This window comes from Syngnathus acus, chromosome 14 (assembly GCF_901709675.1).
Source record: "Syngnathus acus chromosome 14, fSynAcu1.2, whole genome shotgun sequence".
NCBI classification, from domain to species: domain Eukaryota; kingdom Metazoa; phylum Chordata; class Actinopteri; order Syngnathiformes; family Syngnathidae; genus Syngnathus; species Syngnathus acus.
This window is the reverse complement of record NC_051099.1, coordinates 4,247,272-4,264,814: the sequence shown is the minus strand read 5'-3', so window position 1 is coordinate 4,264,814 and position 17,543 is coordinate 4,247,272. Positions and strand designations below refer to the sequence as shown.

Here is a 17,543-nt window from a genome sequence, read left to right as displayed (position 1 = left end):
ATTTATTAATATCTCCCTTTCAAATGCTAATACGACTTTATGCATAAATCATAACTCCAGAGGTGACTTGTATGCGCCGTAGCAATTCTTTTGCTGAGTTCAAACAGTCATCAGATAATCTGATGCTTAAACTAAAGCTCTACTAGAGCAGGCCTCAGTTGACATTCGAACCCTGAACTTCAGGAGGCAGACATGACAACGTCATTATGTAAAAAATACTGCCTGTTTAAAATTAATGCAATGCTCCATCATGCACCCACGTGACAATGATGCTGATTTTGTTTGTGTGTGTGAGTTACCTGCCACGAACTGGATGGGATCTCAGCAAATTTGCCCAAGCCTCCAAAGGTGTAGCAACGGTACATGTGGTCCAGAGACTCGGAGCAGTGCCACAGCAAGCCGAAGCTCACGGACTCCTTATGATGATAATGATGGTGCTGATGTTGGTGATTGGTGTTCCTCAGCTGCTCCTTCACAATCCACGCAGGAGAGATGAAACTGAAACTGCACACGGCGACCAGGGCGGAGGAGAGAAGCACCCAGAAGCAGCCCACGCAGCTGAACATGGTGGAGGCAAGGTGGGGCGCAAAGCCCATACAAACACAGACTCCACACCCGGATTTTTCTTCTTTCTTCTCCCGTCCCAGGTGGAGCAAAATCATTTGGAGTCCATAAAAATAAAAGTCTACCTGTGCTCCAATGCACTACATCTGCAAAACATCCCCTGTCCACGGAAGTCCGCCGTGGAAGTGTCACTACTGAGCTCGTGCGTCAACAGCTTCTCGAGACGAAACCAAAAAGATCCAGAACAAAAAAAATCATATGTAGTGTCCAAGTGTGGAGATCCACGCCGCGTGCACGAAATGTTTGTCACACCCACAAGTGGGCGCGCAGCTGTCAGGTGGAGGAGCGCCCGAGCCAATGACACCAAAGTCCGTGGGTCTCCGCCTCTTGCGCGTCTCCTGCGCGCGGACAACCTTGCACTTTGCGTTTATTCCAGACTACGCCCGGACAACGTCAATTAAATATGGTCACAAAAAGCACTTCCGGAAAATACATTCAAAATAAAAATAAATGTCAAAATATCTCTCCTTTGTTGTGCTGCATTTTATTTAGTTATAGCATTGTGGGATTTTTAAAAATAATATCCCCTCTGTTCATTTTACTCTTTGCTCTTGATATGTCTTCATATTCGTTCCCAATATTGTGCATTTATTCTTTATAATTGCATCCGACTACCTTTTACTTAGGAGGAAATCACGGTTATGGTACGACCTGTTTATTTAAATTATTGTTTATTTGACAGCAGGTGTCCCCACGCAAAAAAAAAAAAAAAAAACTGTTACCCACCGGAGCAAAATAGCCTTCTGTCTTAAAATGTCATATACACACTTGAGCTGTCCTAAAAAGTCTACTATTTGTTGTTTACTTTAATTACTTAATTAAATCTTTCCATAGTATTCATCTCAGCTATACGAGAGGAAAAACAGGGCCGATCCTTTCTAATTGGTGAATTGTGTTCTGTTTTTGAAAAATTAATTAGTTCTTAGTGGGAGAACTGTACATTGTCAGAAGTCATCAATGGATTTGCTTACAAAGCAGTCAACACTGCCACCTTCTGGACAATTGTTGTAACAGCAGAATTCAGACAGAATCGTTACAAAACAAAATACATTATCCTATGTTTCTTGAAAAACGTTGCCTGGTTTGGATGAAAGAGCAGAGACGAAATCTTTGAGTGTATGTATTTAAATCAAACACAATTTAAATAGACTTCGATTAGGTGCACATACATATCAGAAAACATTAGTGGTACATAGTACCAAAATTCCTTTCTACACCCCAGTAAGGCTCAAAAGAAAACCAAAAAAACAGCTTAATTCATTGAGCACAGTTGTTTCTGAGATGCATACAGAAAAGAAAACGGCGGCCACCATGAGACAAAAAAGTACTGACGTTTATATATGGGAGAAACCAGTCTACAATATACATATATAGCTATATATACCATTTAGAACATGGAATTTTCCATCACAACTGGAGCATTTGTATTCATTTTGGAGTTGTTGTTTTTTTGTCCTACACTCTCAAAAGGTGCCAAGAGGTATTTCCTCTATCTCATTGTCATTTGCAGAGCCTCTATAAATAAAATTGATGTAATTCATCATTGGTCAGGCAAGTTTAAGTAGGGGAAAGGGGTGCATAATTAACTGTTATTTAGCTATCTTAAAGAAAAGCGGTCTTCTAAAAACAAGGAATGATCATTAAAAAGAAGAGGCAATGGGGAGTTGTCTTGAGGAAACGTAATTCAGTCTACTGACATCCTCCAGAGGTCCGAGATGAGACAACACAACGAGAGTCTGCAACAGTTTGGTTGTAATCTTGACGGACATGCTTCGTCTTTGTGCAAGAAGTGCTTTAAGAACCAGACTGAATTGGAAAGATTCCCCGTCATGTGATGCAAGAGCTTGGCTGCACTTCCACTGACCGCTGCGCACCTTCATAGTGTTTTGGAGTTGGAATAATGAGGTACTTTTACTTTGTTGCAGGGTAAGCCGTGTTTGTATCGCTAGCCAGCATTTGCAAGGGGACAGTCTTGTCAGGGTCATAACTGCATGGAGACAAAAAACAAAAGAGTATTTTCAATTGCTGTGGACTGTGATTTTTCTTTTTTTTTTTAATACAAATATATACCTTGGTGGACTTTCCAGGACTGTCGTGGTTTGACTGAACAACATCGTTGACAATCATTTTAGCAATCTGCCAGGCCATTTCCTCCTGAGCCTACAAGAACATTCAGTCTCATTAAGTGCCTTGTCGTTGATGTGACATTATTATTATGAATATTTGTTGTTGGGGGCTCACCTCATTTGAGTTGCCTTGGACCCATTTCTTCATTGCTTGAGAAAACATGAAGCCTAAATTGGAACAAAAGGGGCAACACCGCCATGCATAAAATGCTTGAGCTCCTCACTGCGCGTAAGATGCCGAGCGAGTGAGGGTGTATTATACCTTTGGATTTCTTCACGTCTGGTTCGGGTTCTGCCTCCCTGATAAATTGGCCCAACTCATTCACTCTCCCAAATGTCATCTTTCTACAACAGGAAAAAATGGAGCAAAATAAGTAGTGGGCTAAAAAAGGTGAAATATTTGAAGGATGGTAAATTTTGGGGGTGTGCACACTTCTGCAAAGAGCTTTTAGAATGATTGGTTTCAGTTTTCATCCAAAATTGTATTTACACTGCAGAGTTTCATGAGATTTAAATTGTGAAATGGTGAGCAATGCATGAAAATAGTAGAATAACAACAATCTTCAACACTCACCCAGCATATGGCCTCTGGTACAAAGATTCGGGGTCAAGACTGGCGACGTCCACCGTGATGGCCTCATCGAAGTTTTTCAAGATCTTTATCGCTGCCTTTTTGACACCAGACTGTTGTAGAGACACCATGTTCACAATATGCTCTACAATTAACATTGAATTGATCTCTCCTGTACTCTTTGACATTAACAAAGACTCTCCAGTTTGTAAATGTCATGAAATACCAGCCCCGCCCACCCCCAGGGTGCTCGAGGCTTGGGGTCACCTGCATCAGAGAGGCCTCGCCGGCACTTGAACTCGAGCGCTCGTTGTCCGCCGGTCCGCCCTGACCCGGAGTGTTGACATTCACAAACTCGTCGGCCCGCACCGAATTGAGGAGGTCACTCAGATATTTGTAGTAAAGGTTACTCGACAGAAAGCCTGGCATGTACACCTGAACACACGCACAAGGGTATTCTTAAAAGTATTGAGAGAGAAAAAATAAAATAATAATTCCTCCCGTACCCTCTCCATGGTGGTCCAGGCTTGTCTAAGTGGAGTGGTAAAGCATTCCGGAAGAGGCCCCCCCTCCCGGCAGATGTTGGACTCGATCTCCATGCGGACCGTGTCGCCAAATCCCAGAGGGTTGGTAGCTTGGAGTGAGAAATACCTAAGGAACAAAAAAGATAAGCAAGGCAAAGTGCTTTGGTCGTTTTCATTGACACCTACTTGTCGTAAAGAATCATGGCGTCGTTTTGGGCCTCTTGGCCATCATACTGGCCCTTCTTAGCTGCGAGCTGGTCTTGGAAGTTGTCGGCCGCCAGCCAGAACTGCAGTACGTTCATCGCCTCCTCCTTTTCCATGTACTGCAAAGTTAGCAAACGTTTCACTCAAGTTTCCTTAAGTCTGTCAGTATGTTTTGTTATTGGGTGGAAGGAACCAGGAAGTGATGCAATGCATTGCGCAAGACAAGCTCTGTTGGAGCAAAAATACAAGAAATTCAAACTGCAATGATTACTGAGAGGTTTGTACAGATTCATTGCGGCTGTTGTTTTTGGTGTTCGCCTTTTCGGTTCCTTTTTTTTACAACGTTGACCAGCAGTGCTAAAATGGTTACAATCTCTCAAGATATCAGAATTGCATTATGGGTATGGAATTAATATGCACTTCTGCTTGCTTATTGCTAAGAAACATGAAAAGATAACCAGGTTGATATTTTGCTCCGACTCACCTCAGAGAAGTAAAAGAGAGCTGACTCGCAGAACAAGATGTCAGCCAGAAACACAGAGCCACTTGTCAACACTTCAATCTGGTATTTACAAAAATGATGACTCCGTAGGAATTCAATAAAGTACCTAGGAATACATTGAGAGGAATTTGTTAAACTATAATCGTTATAACTAAGGCTGTGTGACTTAGTAACTTACTGTTGCTCTAAGATGGTGAAGATGACCGACTGTGCAATGACGAAGCAATTTGGGTCAACCATGCCATCCTCGCCGCAAATCTTAGCTGAAGGCAGAAAGAGCAGGAACAGAGTTATACGTTATCTTTACTACTCGGAAGAATTCCGTCCATCTTACCAACTATATCGTTTCGGATCTGTTCCGTGATTGGGATGGGCCTGGCGGCATCCGGGGAGACGTACTTGGTGAAGATGTTAACTGCGTCTTTTTCGATATCTAAAACAAGACAGCTCGTAGGATTACATACTTGCGCATGATTACATAACATTTTTCCAACCATGCCTTACTTCTCATGAGCTTGTCTGAGAGATCTCGCAAGCTGATGTTGGACTGCATTTTGGAAGGAGTCCCCGTCCTGGATGGAGCCCGCCTGCTAGGAGTTCCGGCTCGAGGGCTTCCGGGCGGCATGCCTGCGCCTGCGCTGGAGGGTTCTCGCTGCTCAAGCTGCGCCTGCGCCGCGTCTCCTGCGCTGTTCCAGCCCAGGGCAACGGAATTGTGCTTGGGGAGCTCCGGCACCTCGACGGAGTCGCTGACGGGTTCGGCCAAGGAGCTGTGTTTGACCGAGTTGAGGCTGTGCGCTCGGACCCATGACCAGCTGGTGGCGCGGAAGTTCTCAGCCTCCAGCCAGAAGCGAACCAAGTGGTCGGCACCCTGACGCTCCATAAAACGCATGTAATGGGGGATGGCCACATTGTCCCGGAGCACCTGGTCCACCGTCTTGGAGAGCCGAGAGCGGGTCTCCTGCGGCTGATAGTTCACGCTGGAATGACCTGCAGCACACAACACATGTACTTGAAATAAATGGAAGGCAAAGGTCCAATCTGAAGATTTTTATATTTGTAAATTACATTTGCTTTCTCATTGTAGCTGAATATGTAGTCCAGACTGGGCGAAATTTTAAATCAAGTTGTGTTTTGTGAAGTTCCTGAAAGCTCCAGAGTGAGTGGTACAAAGTGCACTCGCAAGGAATGTTTTGATATCATGCTTGAGATGAACGACTAGCAGCTAACGTTTGCGAGAGATGGCTCAAATAGCGTCAAGCATTCTAAAGGGATGAAATCACAAGAATGTGCCTGAGGGCTGCACAGCAAATTCAAGGCCACATTTTTTTTTTTTGAAAGGACATTTTAGTCATTCCAGGTACATCCCGTCACATCAAAACAGCAGGAAACTTAGTGGTTGGCTCACCACACTGCAAATTTGCATCCAACTATGATTCATCATTATTCTTTTCTTGCAGCCTGTTTCACTCATGTTCTGTTGCATGGGCTGTGGTACTGGTTCTTCCACCTACGTGATGCCCAGCCCATATCTGCCATACTAGCCATTCACCACTGCGTGTTTACTCAAGGATCAGTTCGAGCTGTTATTTCACCATATTAATCCTGAATATTTTTGCCAGAGTAAACCACTGTACATTTTTTGTTAGCCTTTCTGCTTTGGTCATACCATTTTTAAAGTTGAAAAATACAAATCAGGGTACGTACCGAGATCACCAAAGTGCGCAGCTTCCATGCGGCTGGGCTGCTTCTTGAGGATGGCCGTACGACCACGGGCGAAGGAGTCCATGTTGGCAGAGATGGCGTTGATGGCCACATGGCTGGGCCCCGCAGTTTCCTGTATAGCATGGTTGTTCTTCAGTGGCAGCGATGGAGAGTGAGGGCTGACGAGACCTTTGAATGAAGGGTTCACAGGGTAGGTGAATTTTAGCATTGTGGATTACTCGCTTATTGAGTAATTATCAACTCACCTCTGTTGACTTTTGTGTCGGTCACTCGCTCAGGTTCTTTGCTTTTGACTGTGGTTGGGGGGGGACAAAAGATGAGCACTTTTCATTTCCAATTAAGGTTGAGACCAGCATGGTGGAAAGTCTAGCATTGGTGTCTTCGGAAAGAATAACAAATAGTGACCCTAGTTGCCAAATTCCAACCAAAAAGGAAAAAACTGGGAAACTGGACTAGATCGTGAAAGACCTATTTTTTTGGAAATTTGAGACTCTTTCTTGTAGTCTATAGATTTTGTCTAAACTAACGTAGCACACAATGAGTTCAAACGCCCCAAGAAAACAGCCACTTCCCAAAAGCAACTGTAAATGACAGATAGGTCCTTTCTTCACATTTCCTCCTGCTGAGTCAGCTGCTTTATAACCTATGGGGAAAATGTTTCCTCTCCCCGCTGATGTGAACACAAGATTACTAAACGTTTTAGATGTTCCACTTTCCCCCAGCTTGAGTAAGTCTTAGTTTAGTCATAAATAGAATTGGTTGTACTTGTTGACTGGGGCGTTTTAGTCGTTATTCATTTATTTAGAAATCAGCTGTCAAAGTACACCTTTACGCATACAGGTATTGCTTGTTTTTTTTTTTTAATAGAATAGTAAATATGTTAGCATTAACAAATACAATTTCCACGTTATTTTATTTCCTGGTGGCCCTGTACAGAAGCTGCATTATATCAGGCAACGATGATGATGATGGGGAGGCTACTCGGAAGCTAACCATCGCTTACTTACTACAAGAGCCGCACTGCAGGCGATCGCCGAAACAAAAGCTAGCTTTGACAAAATATCACTTACACTTATTTGACATTTGATATAAGTTTCATTTTGTCTCTCGCTGTCTTTTCTAGTGCCAGTTGACGTTGCAGCTTCCTCACCTTTCCGCTTGAAAAACGACATGACGGGTTTACTCCGAGCGTTTCCTCAGCTCGCTGACACCATCCCGTGAGTTGACAGCTCCCGTCATTCAAATTTATCCGCAATGTACACTCAACACATTGAAATGGTGTGCGAATGAACGCTGTCAAATTCCAATTTTTGCCAGAGCGCCAGCCAGATCAGCAGCCATGTTGTCAATAAACGTCCTACTTCCGGGCTTCTGCCACACGAGCATTGTGGGAAATGTAGTTAAGAGGGTACAATGCGTATGCATAATAATTTGTTGTAAAACAAGATTAAACTCCAAATTATTAAAGCAAACATTCTAATAAGAAAATAATTGCTGTATTGTTGTACATAAATACATGATTACCCTCCAATAGAGTATTTTTTAAATGTATTTTCCAAATCGTTAACATAAACAATTCTATTAAGAACATTTCTGTTACAGTATTATGATTAAATCTTATAGACTGCTTATCCTAACAGTTTAAACACAATATTTATTTTGAAAATACATTTATTACTGTACACAGTATTAATTGGTGAATTGACCGTGCAATATTGTATACTATATACATTTAGAGACGGGAAATGTATAATGACTGCAAATACTTACGTATTAAATTTGAATGTACCGTTAGAAATTTAGAGTTTTACGCACCACGTTTGCGCAGCAGCACTGTGTAACTTTGACCAGAAGAGGGCGATGTTTACTGCTCATAGACCACCGGGGACGCCAGTTTGATCAGGAGTTCAATGCACATGGATTGATGGATATTCAAGAGACACATTTTTGTTAAGTTTCGTGAGTTTCTGTTTATGATCCATAACTTTATGTGAAAATAACTGTAAATCATCATCACAAACTGATTTGGTTCATCTTTTATTTCACTATAAAAAAGAGGGGACAACGTTCACATTTAGCCTCAACATTTCAGTACAACATACTTAAATTCTTCTCAAAGAAAGTAAAATACAATTTTTTAACTTTGATTTTTATTCTTTTATGAAAAATACCAAATCGTATTACTCAGGTTTTTTTTTTTTGCAGTATTTCTTCAATATGTTGCAGACCTGACAGCATGAAAGATTGGCTTTGTACAAAGCAGAAAAGGTCTCTTTGCGTTACTTTGCCTCATTTCAATCACCATCTGAACATGCAATGAGGGCAACTACACAATCGGTGCAGTGAGATGCTTGAAACAGGCTTGCAATGCAACACGAAGAAAGAAAAAAAGAAAATCAGTTTTTGTGTTTTACCTCCCTATTGAGTCCCAACTAACCTTTTTTCTCGACAAAGTGGCGGGTAACAAATTCTGTGGTGAACGTTTCCGTACAACTTACCATGAATATGGTAAGTGAGCAAATGTGACTACAAAATAACATCACAACCTGAATAGACTTCAAAAAACAAAACTCCTTAGAGCATCTCTCTAGTTGCACACAACTGTACAGGCACATATATATATATATAGATATTTAAAATAAATAGGGCTAATCTGGCCAAGAATCAGTGGGGAGAGAATGTCTTCTTAAGAAATAGACACTCTTTGCCAGCCATTCATTCCCCCCCCCCCACACACACACACACATATTCACAGAAACACAACTTCTCCTCCACGTGCGCAAAGCCAGAAAGACAGAAAAAGGAAACAACAGAAATATTATAAAACATAAATGCAGTTGTGGAATGCCTCTAAACAGGGGACAAGGCTCGACGCCGCGTCCCCGGGCTTGATCCGGTGCCACGGCGCCAGGCTGTGGCCTCCAAAATCCCTCCTCTCCCGCAAAAACTGAACCAGGGCGGCTTCCGAACGCTTTCTCATCCGAATGCGTTCGACTCTCCTCTTATTTCAAACGTAACTTTATATGAAAACCACAAAAAAAGTCACCACCTTCCTATGCAGGGCGGAGGGACTCGGAATAAGATTGGAGGGGGGGAGTGCTGTACAGTCAAGAGGAGATGCGCGCTTGCAGGAGAGGCGAGGTAAGAGGACCGGAAGTCGTCAGCAGTCTCTCACTCTTCGTTTGTCACCCCGACGCGGGTGAGATGGGCTTAAACGTCGGTGGAGAAGTAGAGCGTGTTTCGCTTAAGCTCAGCAAAGGAGATGGGAGGATGCTGCAGGTAGTAGAGCAGCACTTGCACCTGGACACATAGGTCACACACATATAACCATTTTCGGAAATGTTATGGGCTCCTTTCACTACAACAATGTGTGATTGCAAGTTCTACAACATTTATTTCTTGTGTTGCCTGCTGGGTATGATCGCATTTGATTTACAGATGGATTTATACGGCAAGACAAACCAGTACAATTTGAACTAATGGAATTGCTTCTTGCTTTATTACATTATGTGACTCCAGAGATGACTGTTCGCTTCACTTATGTCCCAGTTTGAGCTCCAGTCAGCTTTAGCGAACTTTGAACAAAAACAAAGCCCCTTAGGTGATCTCCAAGACAAACACTGACTTGGTGGAACGGATGCATGAGGCTCTCTCTGTGCATGCTATACTATTTTAGGATATTTAAACAGTTTGGGGGGGGGTGGGTCATAAAATGACAGGAATGAGCAATAAACGACTTCCCTCGTGATAAACGAATTGATGCAGATAGGAGAATGGCTTCGAGACATTCATATGACTTATTTTGAGACAGGAACCAATCAAATGAGTTATCATAAATTATAAACAATTAAAAAAGTCTTTATCACGCAGCTGTTGTTGCTAATATGTCCAAAAGATAACACAGTGGGATATTGGGGTGTACCTGTGCCATGACGTCATGTGACCAGATGTCAGAGGCCGAGGTAATAGTCTGTCCCTTGCTGCTCTCCGACTCGGAAGGTCTGAGCAGAGTGGGGCCAAATACTGTAGCCAGGTTATGGAGGGACATCTTGTTGATGGGTTCCTTCTCTGCCACCCTGTGGGAGGAGTCAAACGAAGCGAGCGTTCAAAACAAGTTCGAGTAATAGCTGTACTTGTACGGCGCTAACAATTTAGCTTTGGTGGAGAACAAATGACAAATATACCGCTTGAGGTGCTCCAGCAGAGTGAGGAAGGTCATGAGGTTGGGGTCGGGCAACGAGCGTAGGAGGTGCATCATGCAGTTCTCCTTTGCCGCAGGGTCGGAGAGCGCTACGGAAGAAAGGCATTACGTCCAGCTCCAAAATCCCACACCGAGGTCTTACAAAAGACGTCTTACATATTCCCTCCATGAAGGCCGGGTACAGGCGGTCGGTGAGCAAAGGTTCCGGCAGCTCCCTGAAGTACAGCTTGAGGGTTCCGGCGATGGCGTTGATGTCCATGTCGCTCAGCATCACCAAGATGTCTTTGGTATCTAAGGGGGTCAGCCAACCCCGGTTACAAACTCAACCCAAAACTCCTAATGACAGAGCTCAAAAATGCTTCTGAAGAAAGACAAGAGAAACTTCTTACTGGTATCAAATGCTGTTTTGAGGTTCTGGATATCAGTGGCCACCCCTGAGATCCTGTAGATTCCCACCTCGTCGATTCCCCTCTTCTCCACTTCCTCAATGCACTGGCGGACAATGTAAGGCACTTTGGAGCGCTCGCGCCTGTAAACAACATCATGTAGCCATTTTGGGGGCGGGGCTTCATTGATGGGGGACACCAATTTTGACTTATTTGATACTTACTTTGTTACCACATTGATTTTGACTCCAAACACACCACTCTGTTTTTTGGATGGCGTCCGCTTCAAACTCAGGTCCCTGCTTGTAAACTTCATAGAGAATTCCACCTTTATCTAAAAACACCCCCACACGCACACAAAAAAAAAGACAATTCTAAGTATGCAGCACCCATGCCTGGGCCCCCCTCGTGACCAGTTAATTTAATATTTAAGGCTTTTAGTCCAACTCTCAAGATAAATCCAGATTTTAATATATCAGGAGACGGATTGAGGAAATTTGCAAAATCGATTTTAGTTGCCATCTTACCCCGTTCATCTCGATGACGTCCATGTGCCAGTTCTTGGACTGCACCGTTTGAGGATCCAGCTGGAAGACACAACAGAGACAGTCTTTGAGCGATGCCAAACATGCCGGCTGGATAAGCTACATTATCATCACAGGGGTCAGGTTTGCGTGTTTCACATCAGATTAAAGTCACAAAGACACATCTGATTTTGTGCAACGTCGAAGTTGCTTTCTGAATTTTAGTGTGTGCACCACTATATTATGTCAACACAACCTCTAATAAAAAAACTTTGGCAATCAAATACTTTGGCAGGCTTCAGCCATTACACATTCTCTAGGAGCGCATTTCATTGTCTTGTAAAAATGCCATTTGTTGCTTTTCCCAGCAGAGATTGGCTTTGAGAAGAGTGACGGGTGATTAGTGCAACTCAGTCTTTACACGGCTACCGCCATGAGATGATGCTTCTCCTAGACACCCCCCCCCCCCCATCAAAAAAAAAAAATTCCCTCCCCCTTGCACGCTGCTGAAGCCTGATTAAAAATGAATGGTCTCCAATAGGGTTGTAAAAACTAAGTGGAGCATATAGCGGGCAGCGTTTCCACTCAGTGACCTTCACCCAAACAAACGCTTTACTGTCCTTAACTCTCCGGATTCCAGCAAATTTAGATAAACGTCAGTGACGAATTCTGTCCTTAATTGTGAGTGATGAATCAACTTCTAAAGTCTCCTATAGGGAAAAAAAAAAAAAGTCACATGACCCTGTTCAATTTTAGAGGTTTAAAAATAAACAAAACACAGTCTCTGTTCTCGCAAAATGAAATATAATGACAGGAACATTTGTTTACATTTGTATTTCAGCCAAAAAGGGAGTTAGATGGAAAATCCCAACCCATAGAGAACCTTTGGTTTATAATTATTATAATCACATGACGACCTTACACGTGTGCGTGTTTCATCCTCACATGATTCCCATTAAAGCTTTCTTTGTAATCATATGTAAAATTGAGGAGAAGAGAAACTGCAGCTTCTCAAAACCCAAACATACTGGATTATTTGGTTTCATTATTGCTATGCTTAAATATTCATTAGCCTCAAAGAGCTTATGAGTCCTTTAATTAGATATGAGACTCAAATGGCACAGCTTGCTTTATTAGGCTCACGGGATAAGATGAGATGAGAGCGTTGTTCCAGATGTGACACATCCCGCTAACATGAAGGCAACGGGACTATTTTTAGGGACATGAACCACATCAGCATGTTTACATGCGAAGGCGGCGAGCACGACTTTCTTCCCTCAACAGCAGCTGATGTCACCGTGGCCATGTGAGCGCTTGGTTACTATGTTGCCGTCTTTGGCCAAATTGCCGCCCGGTCCAATGGGCGAGAGCTTTGAGGCGGCCGAGGCTTATGATTTGCGGAGCGTGCATATCTCTGCGGGCACGGAGAGATTCTCTTCTCGGGTGTGCACAAAGCAACAGAGGCACGCGTTACACTTATTACGCAACACGGAGTCTGGGTGACTAAGACCGCTGATGCGGACAAAATTATTCAATTGAATATCGAGCCTTGAATTTAAATTCTATTCTAAATTCATTCTACAATAGGAACACAGAAGATAAATTCATACTTATCATCCAAACAATGATTAGCTCGGCTACATGCTACTTGATTTAATCCAGTGCAGTGGAAACAAATCATGAGCAGGGCTGCATTTTTAGCGATGAGTCTTCAATGTCAGCTGGAGTGCAATGTCAAAAATCGCAAGGGGTGCCAATTGGTGTTCAGCATTTTTGTTATTTGGCCTAGAGTTGAAATGCAAACCAGATTGAGATTTATTAGCCCTCAGTGTGCTGTGGTGAGCAGAACTGGACTACTCAATGGAAACATGAAGAAATTCTATGATATTGCATAAAAGGCTTTTTTTTTATGTACATACCAATAAGGTTGGAAAGGATTACATACTTGCATTTCCCTGACCAGGACTTTTGGAATAAATTAAATTGGAGTTTCCACTGTATCTCATCAGCACTAATCAAAATATGAAAATGAAAAGGCACTTAGGCTAAAATGCAGCACGGGCAGAAAGTGGGATAACTGCGGATAAAAATGCTCAAATTTGGTTGCCTTCCAATGAGTAAGCTGTTTCGACAGCTCCATTGTTCTCAACTCTAAGCTGGCTGAAAGTGCACAAAGAAAACACAAAACAAATCCAGCAAACAGGTCACCAGGCAGAGAACACGATGTCGACCAGATAAGCAAATCCCCGGCAACAATCGAGTATGAGCATCATCACAATCTGTGCCCGTTTGGCATAGTCTCACTTTAGTCTCATGACTTTTTAAAGCCAGACCTTTTCCGATCACATCTGATTTCGCCTTTATTGGGCTGAAGGACTAAAACCAATTCTTGTCCGCTTCCGATTAATTTGACTCTTATATGAAAATGTGGCTGATTTTGGAAAAGAGTGTTAGCACTAGAAAAATATTGCAATAATACTTACAATCAAATAGCTATAATTCCAACACAAGCAAGATTAGCATTATCAGATCATTAAAAAAAAAAAAAAAAAAAAAAAGCCGCAACAGGAAGCCATGCTCCTTTTTTCAAACAGAGAAGGTATGTATGTGCTCGCTCTTCTGTCAAAACAGCAATCACCGTCATGCCGAAGCTGACATGCGGGATGGGGGTGGACACAAAGAGAGATTTGTAGCAGACGTGATAGGATCAAAAGGTAACTGAGCTCAGAAATGAAGTGAAGCACTGTAAGTGCACTCATAAAAGCAACATTTCAAAAAGCCTTTTTAAATGCAAGCGAGTGTGGATGAATGGGACTAATTCACGCGGGAGATGCTTACACACACACTCTTGGTGAAATAAGAAAAACCGCAAGTGTCCTAAAAAAATAAAAATAAAAATAAATTTAATGTCAATAACTATTTTCATATTTTAAAGAAGCACTTATTAATTGCATCGAACATGGCTATATAAACCCTTTGTGAGAAACAAATTAGCTACAAGGTCAAACTTGTAACAAAAACTGCCCTTGGGAAGTCGATTGCAGGAAAAACATGAGGCAAGTGTGCACGTGACAGTTAATTAATGAAGAAGAACAAAGTGCAGCATGTGAAATGCCAGAGGGGAATGCTACCACTCTAGGAAAGGGGCGGACAGTACTCCGATTGACCACAAGGGGGCGCTAAAGGTTACTTATGTTTCCATTTATAAAGACTGCACTCACAATAATGTTGGCGATTAAGGTCATTAACAGAAACTTACCATAATGTGATTTTAATTTCATTTCTATTTTAAAAAGCTGCTTATATATGTTTGTAATGAGAAACAATCTTGCATGATCTCTTCACGATGTTTGAACAGAGCAGATGCAAAGAACAATAGCCCAATCTGTGCTGAATGACACCAGGCGGCGTGACCACACAAAATTCAAGTAGACAGATGGAGGCGATAAAGTGATGAATAGATGGAAGATAGAGTCGAGCACATGTCAGAAACCTTTTGTCTGAGCAGTTTGCTGCGGACGCGACCCCATAGTTTGGCCCCGGTGTTGGTGTGTCTCTTAAGTACGGGAGTCTGTGGTTGGCTGGACAGGTTGTGCTGATTCTCATCCACGCAGCACTGCTGCTCCAAATGCTCGCACACCGAGTTCAGGTTTACATCCGACACGAGGATCTCCGTCATCCCAAAATCTCAGGTGTCCTCTTCCGATAGACGCGGGTGGAGGAAACGCGGAGGAGGTGAATCCTGATCAATTGAAGCCCAAAAAAAAAAATCTCCAGTAGATTCTGTTAGATCTTCGTTTGAAAAATGACAAAAAGATAAATGGCAGGAGAAGAAAATGTTGCCATGGTTTCCTTATAAGCTTGGTAATAATTCCACCACGGAGCCTGATCCAAAGTCAGCTGGCAACATCTCCTCGCTGTGTGCAGTTTGACTACCAACACAGATAGCGCAAGCGTGAGAGAGGGAGCGAGCAAAAGAGAGACGGAGCGGGGAGGGAGTGAATGCGCCCCACCACTGGAGCGGCCGGGTTTCTCCAGATGTTGGTGGACACACCTCCAACAGAGAGGAGAGAGGCGCGGGGGGGGGGGGGGGGGGGGGGGGGCACAATGTTGTTGTTCGGCCATTTGACCTTTTGTCAACCTTTCCCAGACTTGGTCAACGTGACGCATATGATGTCGAATGGGGAAGTGGGCTAAGTGGCAATAACGAATATGAAGAAGAAGGAGATTTCCTTGTCGATAAAACGCAAACAAAAACATGTTTTTCGAATGAAACCAGCTTTCTTTTCCTTCCTGCCCGCCGACTAAGCCTTTTGTTGCAGATGACTTCCTCCCCGCGCAATTATAGTTCTCATGCCCAGTGTTCCTTCACCCACTTTCAAAGTCAGTCACCATGAATGTGCTTTAGCCCTTTTGACGTAGCTACGCCTGTCCGCTGACATTGAAAAGTCATCGGCAGACAAGCGCACGCAAGCATGCACCAGCTCACATCTTCCAAGACACGTCAAAGGCGAATCACACTCTTTATTCAGAAAGCGCAGTCTGTTCTTAAAAAGGCGTCTGAATGGATCAATGGGGGCGCAGGAGGTTGGGCATTACTGTCAAACTCCATCTCCATCCACTTTCTCGCATTCCTTTTCTACTAGAGGGCAAAATATTCTACTCAAGAAAAGACACCAGGCTGCATTCAGGAAGTCTTTCTGTTGTAGAGTTGAATGACCCTGAGATTGTACAATTCAGTGTGAGCAACATTTTGGCAGAAAATATGCCACTTAATGGAAAATTGAAAAAAAAAAAAAAAGTTTTTGGTGCTATATCAATACGTCACATACACAAAATAGCTATATTTACTTGGCGGTGGAGTTTAAATACTTCCATTATCTTTAAGAATGGTTCCTGTTATTTATTTGTTTTTATTTCAATTTATTTCAATGTGTTTATATTTATTTATATTTATTTATTTTTGTTTATTTCAGCTGGTTTCAACAAGGTGATGGATGGATGTATAGAATTCTTGACACTTATTTTGACTTTAGGATTTTTTTTTCCTACTTGTGGGGGAAAAAATGTTGCATAACAAGGTTGAACAAAAATGGAACACTAATCCTCAATTCAGTGGGCATCACAGTAATGACTTTCCATGCATTTGACATTTTCTTAAGCTTTTCATTGCAAAAAAAGAAAATGACATTATGACCCTGGAACAGATGATAAGTCTCACGGCATATTATGAGGGAAAGTGAATTTTCTAAATATGGAATCCCGCACAAATTGGAAGATGACTGGAGGACTGGGAGAAGATTTCAATTTAACAGATAAATGGCGATAAATGGCGAGTATGGCAGTGTCCACTTTGTACAGCCAAGACCTCAGTCAACCCCGACCAGTATATATTTTTAACCCCCAACATTTGCAAGTCGGAGACGCACACACTCCATGCGTCACTTTTTGGAAAGAATGTCTGGGAAAACATTTTTTGGAGCGGGGAAATGAGAGGGAAGAAAACCCCAAGGGAGACATGAGATATTTTTAGATGAGAGAAAAGAAGTGGAAAGAAATAGATATCTATCATCCAAGTGCATGTCTTGATCACAAATAGGGTTTAACATCCATAAAGCAGATAAGAGGATAAAAATAAAAGTCAAAAGCTCAAGAGGGGGAAGTAATGTGTCTTGTTGGCTTTCCATGACAATCAATCACCTTTCATCTGATTGGACAATTTATAGAGAGGGGGGGGGGGGCAGCAGCCAGTTGGCAAGCTAAACTTTCCTTCACAAAATAAAATTCAGCAAAACATTTGAACAAAACCCCAAAATGTGAAAAGCAGTCCTGGGCAGACCAGTAGGAAAAAGCTTTGGAACATTTCAGCGCCACGGTTTTGATGAAATGTCCACCCAATGACAGGTTAATAGGGATCAATAAATAAAAATTTACTTCAGGGATGAATCAGTGAGAACCTCGAAAGAACTGGTGTCAAACCCAAGGCTCGGGGGCCACATTCTGGCCCGCCACATCATTTTGTGTGGCCCGCAAAAGCAAATCAAGAGTCGTACCCCGTCGAATCAACATCATGTAGTGAAAACGCCACCACTGGGATTTTTGATTTATTTATAGTATTAAAAACAAGCCTACGTCACATGTTGCCGGAACACTGTGGTT

The 17,543-nt window shown here is 42.6% G+C and overlaps 3 protein-coding genes and 1 long non-coding RNA gene across 9 annotated transcripts in view; 1 reads left to right on the top strand and 3 right to left on the bottom strand.

The window, feature by feature from the left end:
- The window catches only part of LOC119134125 (transmembrane protein 211), a 37,513-nt gene extending 36,517 nt beyond the window's left edge, over positions 1–996 (bottom strand). Inside the window, exon 1 of the mRNA XM_037270612.1 lies at positions 300–996. Coding sequence (XP_037126507.1) covers positions 300–662 — 363 coding nt within the window. The 5' untranslated portion in view covers positions 663–996. The remainder of the gene's footprint in view (positions 1–299) is intronic.
- Positions 997–1,728: 732 nt separating this feature from the next.
- akap10 (A kinase (PRKA) anchor protein 10) lies at positions 1,729–7,639 on the bottom strand. The gene is made up of 15 exons (XM_037270544.1): positions 7,424–7,639; positions 6,519–6,566; positions 6,256–6,441; positions 5,056–5,538; positions 4,886–4,984; positions 4,730–4,814; positions 4,534–4,657; positions 4,032–4,168; positions 3,828–3,972; positions 3,589–3,756; positions 3,325–3,434; positions 3,013–3,095; positions 2,866–2,918; positions 2,695–2,784; positions 1,729–2,611 (listed from the first exon to the last, which is right to left on the bottom strand). The coding sequence occupies exons 1-15, from the start codon at positions 7,443–7,445 to the stop codon at positions 2,606–2,608; spliced, it is 1,839 nt and encodes a 612-aa protein (XP_037126439.1). The 5' UTR covers positions 7,446–7,639; the 3' UTR covers positions 1,729–2,605.
- On the top strand, positions 6,914–7,529 carry LOC119134143. Its single transcript, XR_005100271.1, has 2 exons — positions 6,914–7,000; positions 7,397–7,529. It is a non-coding gene; the product is annotated as an uncharacterized LOC119134143 (long non-coding RNA).
- An 823-nt stretch (positions 7,640–8,462) lies between the features above and the next one.
- The window catches only part of abr (ABR activator of RhoGEF and GTPase), a 45,786-nt gene continuing 36,705 nt past the window's right edge, over positions 8,463–17,543 (bottom strand). For 4 of the 6 annotated variants that reach the window (XM_037270504.1, XM_037270505.1, XM_037270506.1 and 1 more), the window contains 7 exons: positions 11,388–11,447; positions 11,085–11,194; positions 10,864–11,003; positions 10,631–10,765; positions 10,458–10,563; positions 10,196–10,349; positions 9,484–9,573 (listed from right to left, as the gene is read on the bottom strand). In XM_037270504.1, coding sequence (XP_037126399.1) covers positions 9,484–9,573; positions 10,196–10,349; positions 10,458–10,563; positions 10,631–10,765; positions 10,864–11,003; positions 11,085–11,194; positions 11,388–11,447 — 795 coding nt within the window. Of the gene's footprint in view, positions 9,574–10,195; positions 10,350–10,457; positions 10,564–10,630; positions 10,766–10,863; positions 11,004–11,084; positions 11,195–11,387; positions 11,448–14,877; positions 15,383–17,543 lie in introns of those variants that run through there. The other 2 variants (XM_037270508.1, XM_037270503.1) reach the window with 2 other exon arrangements.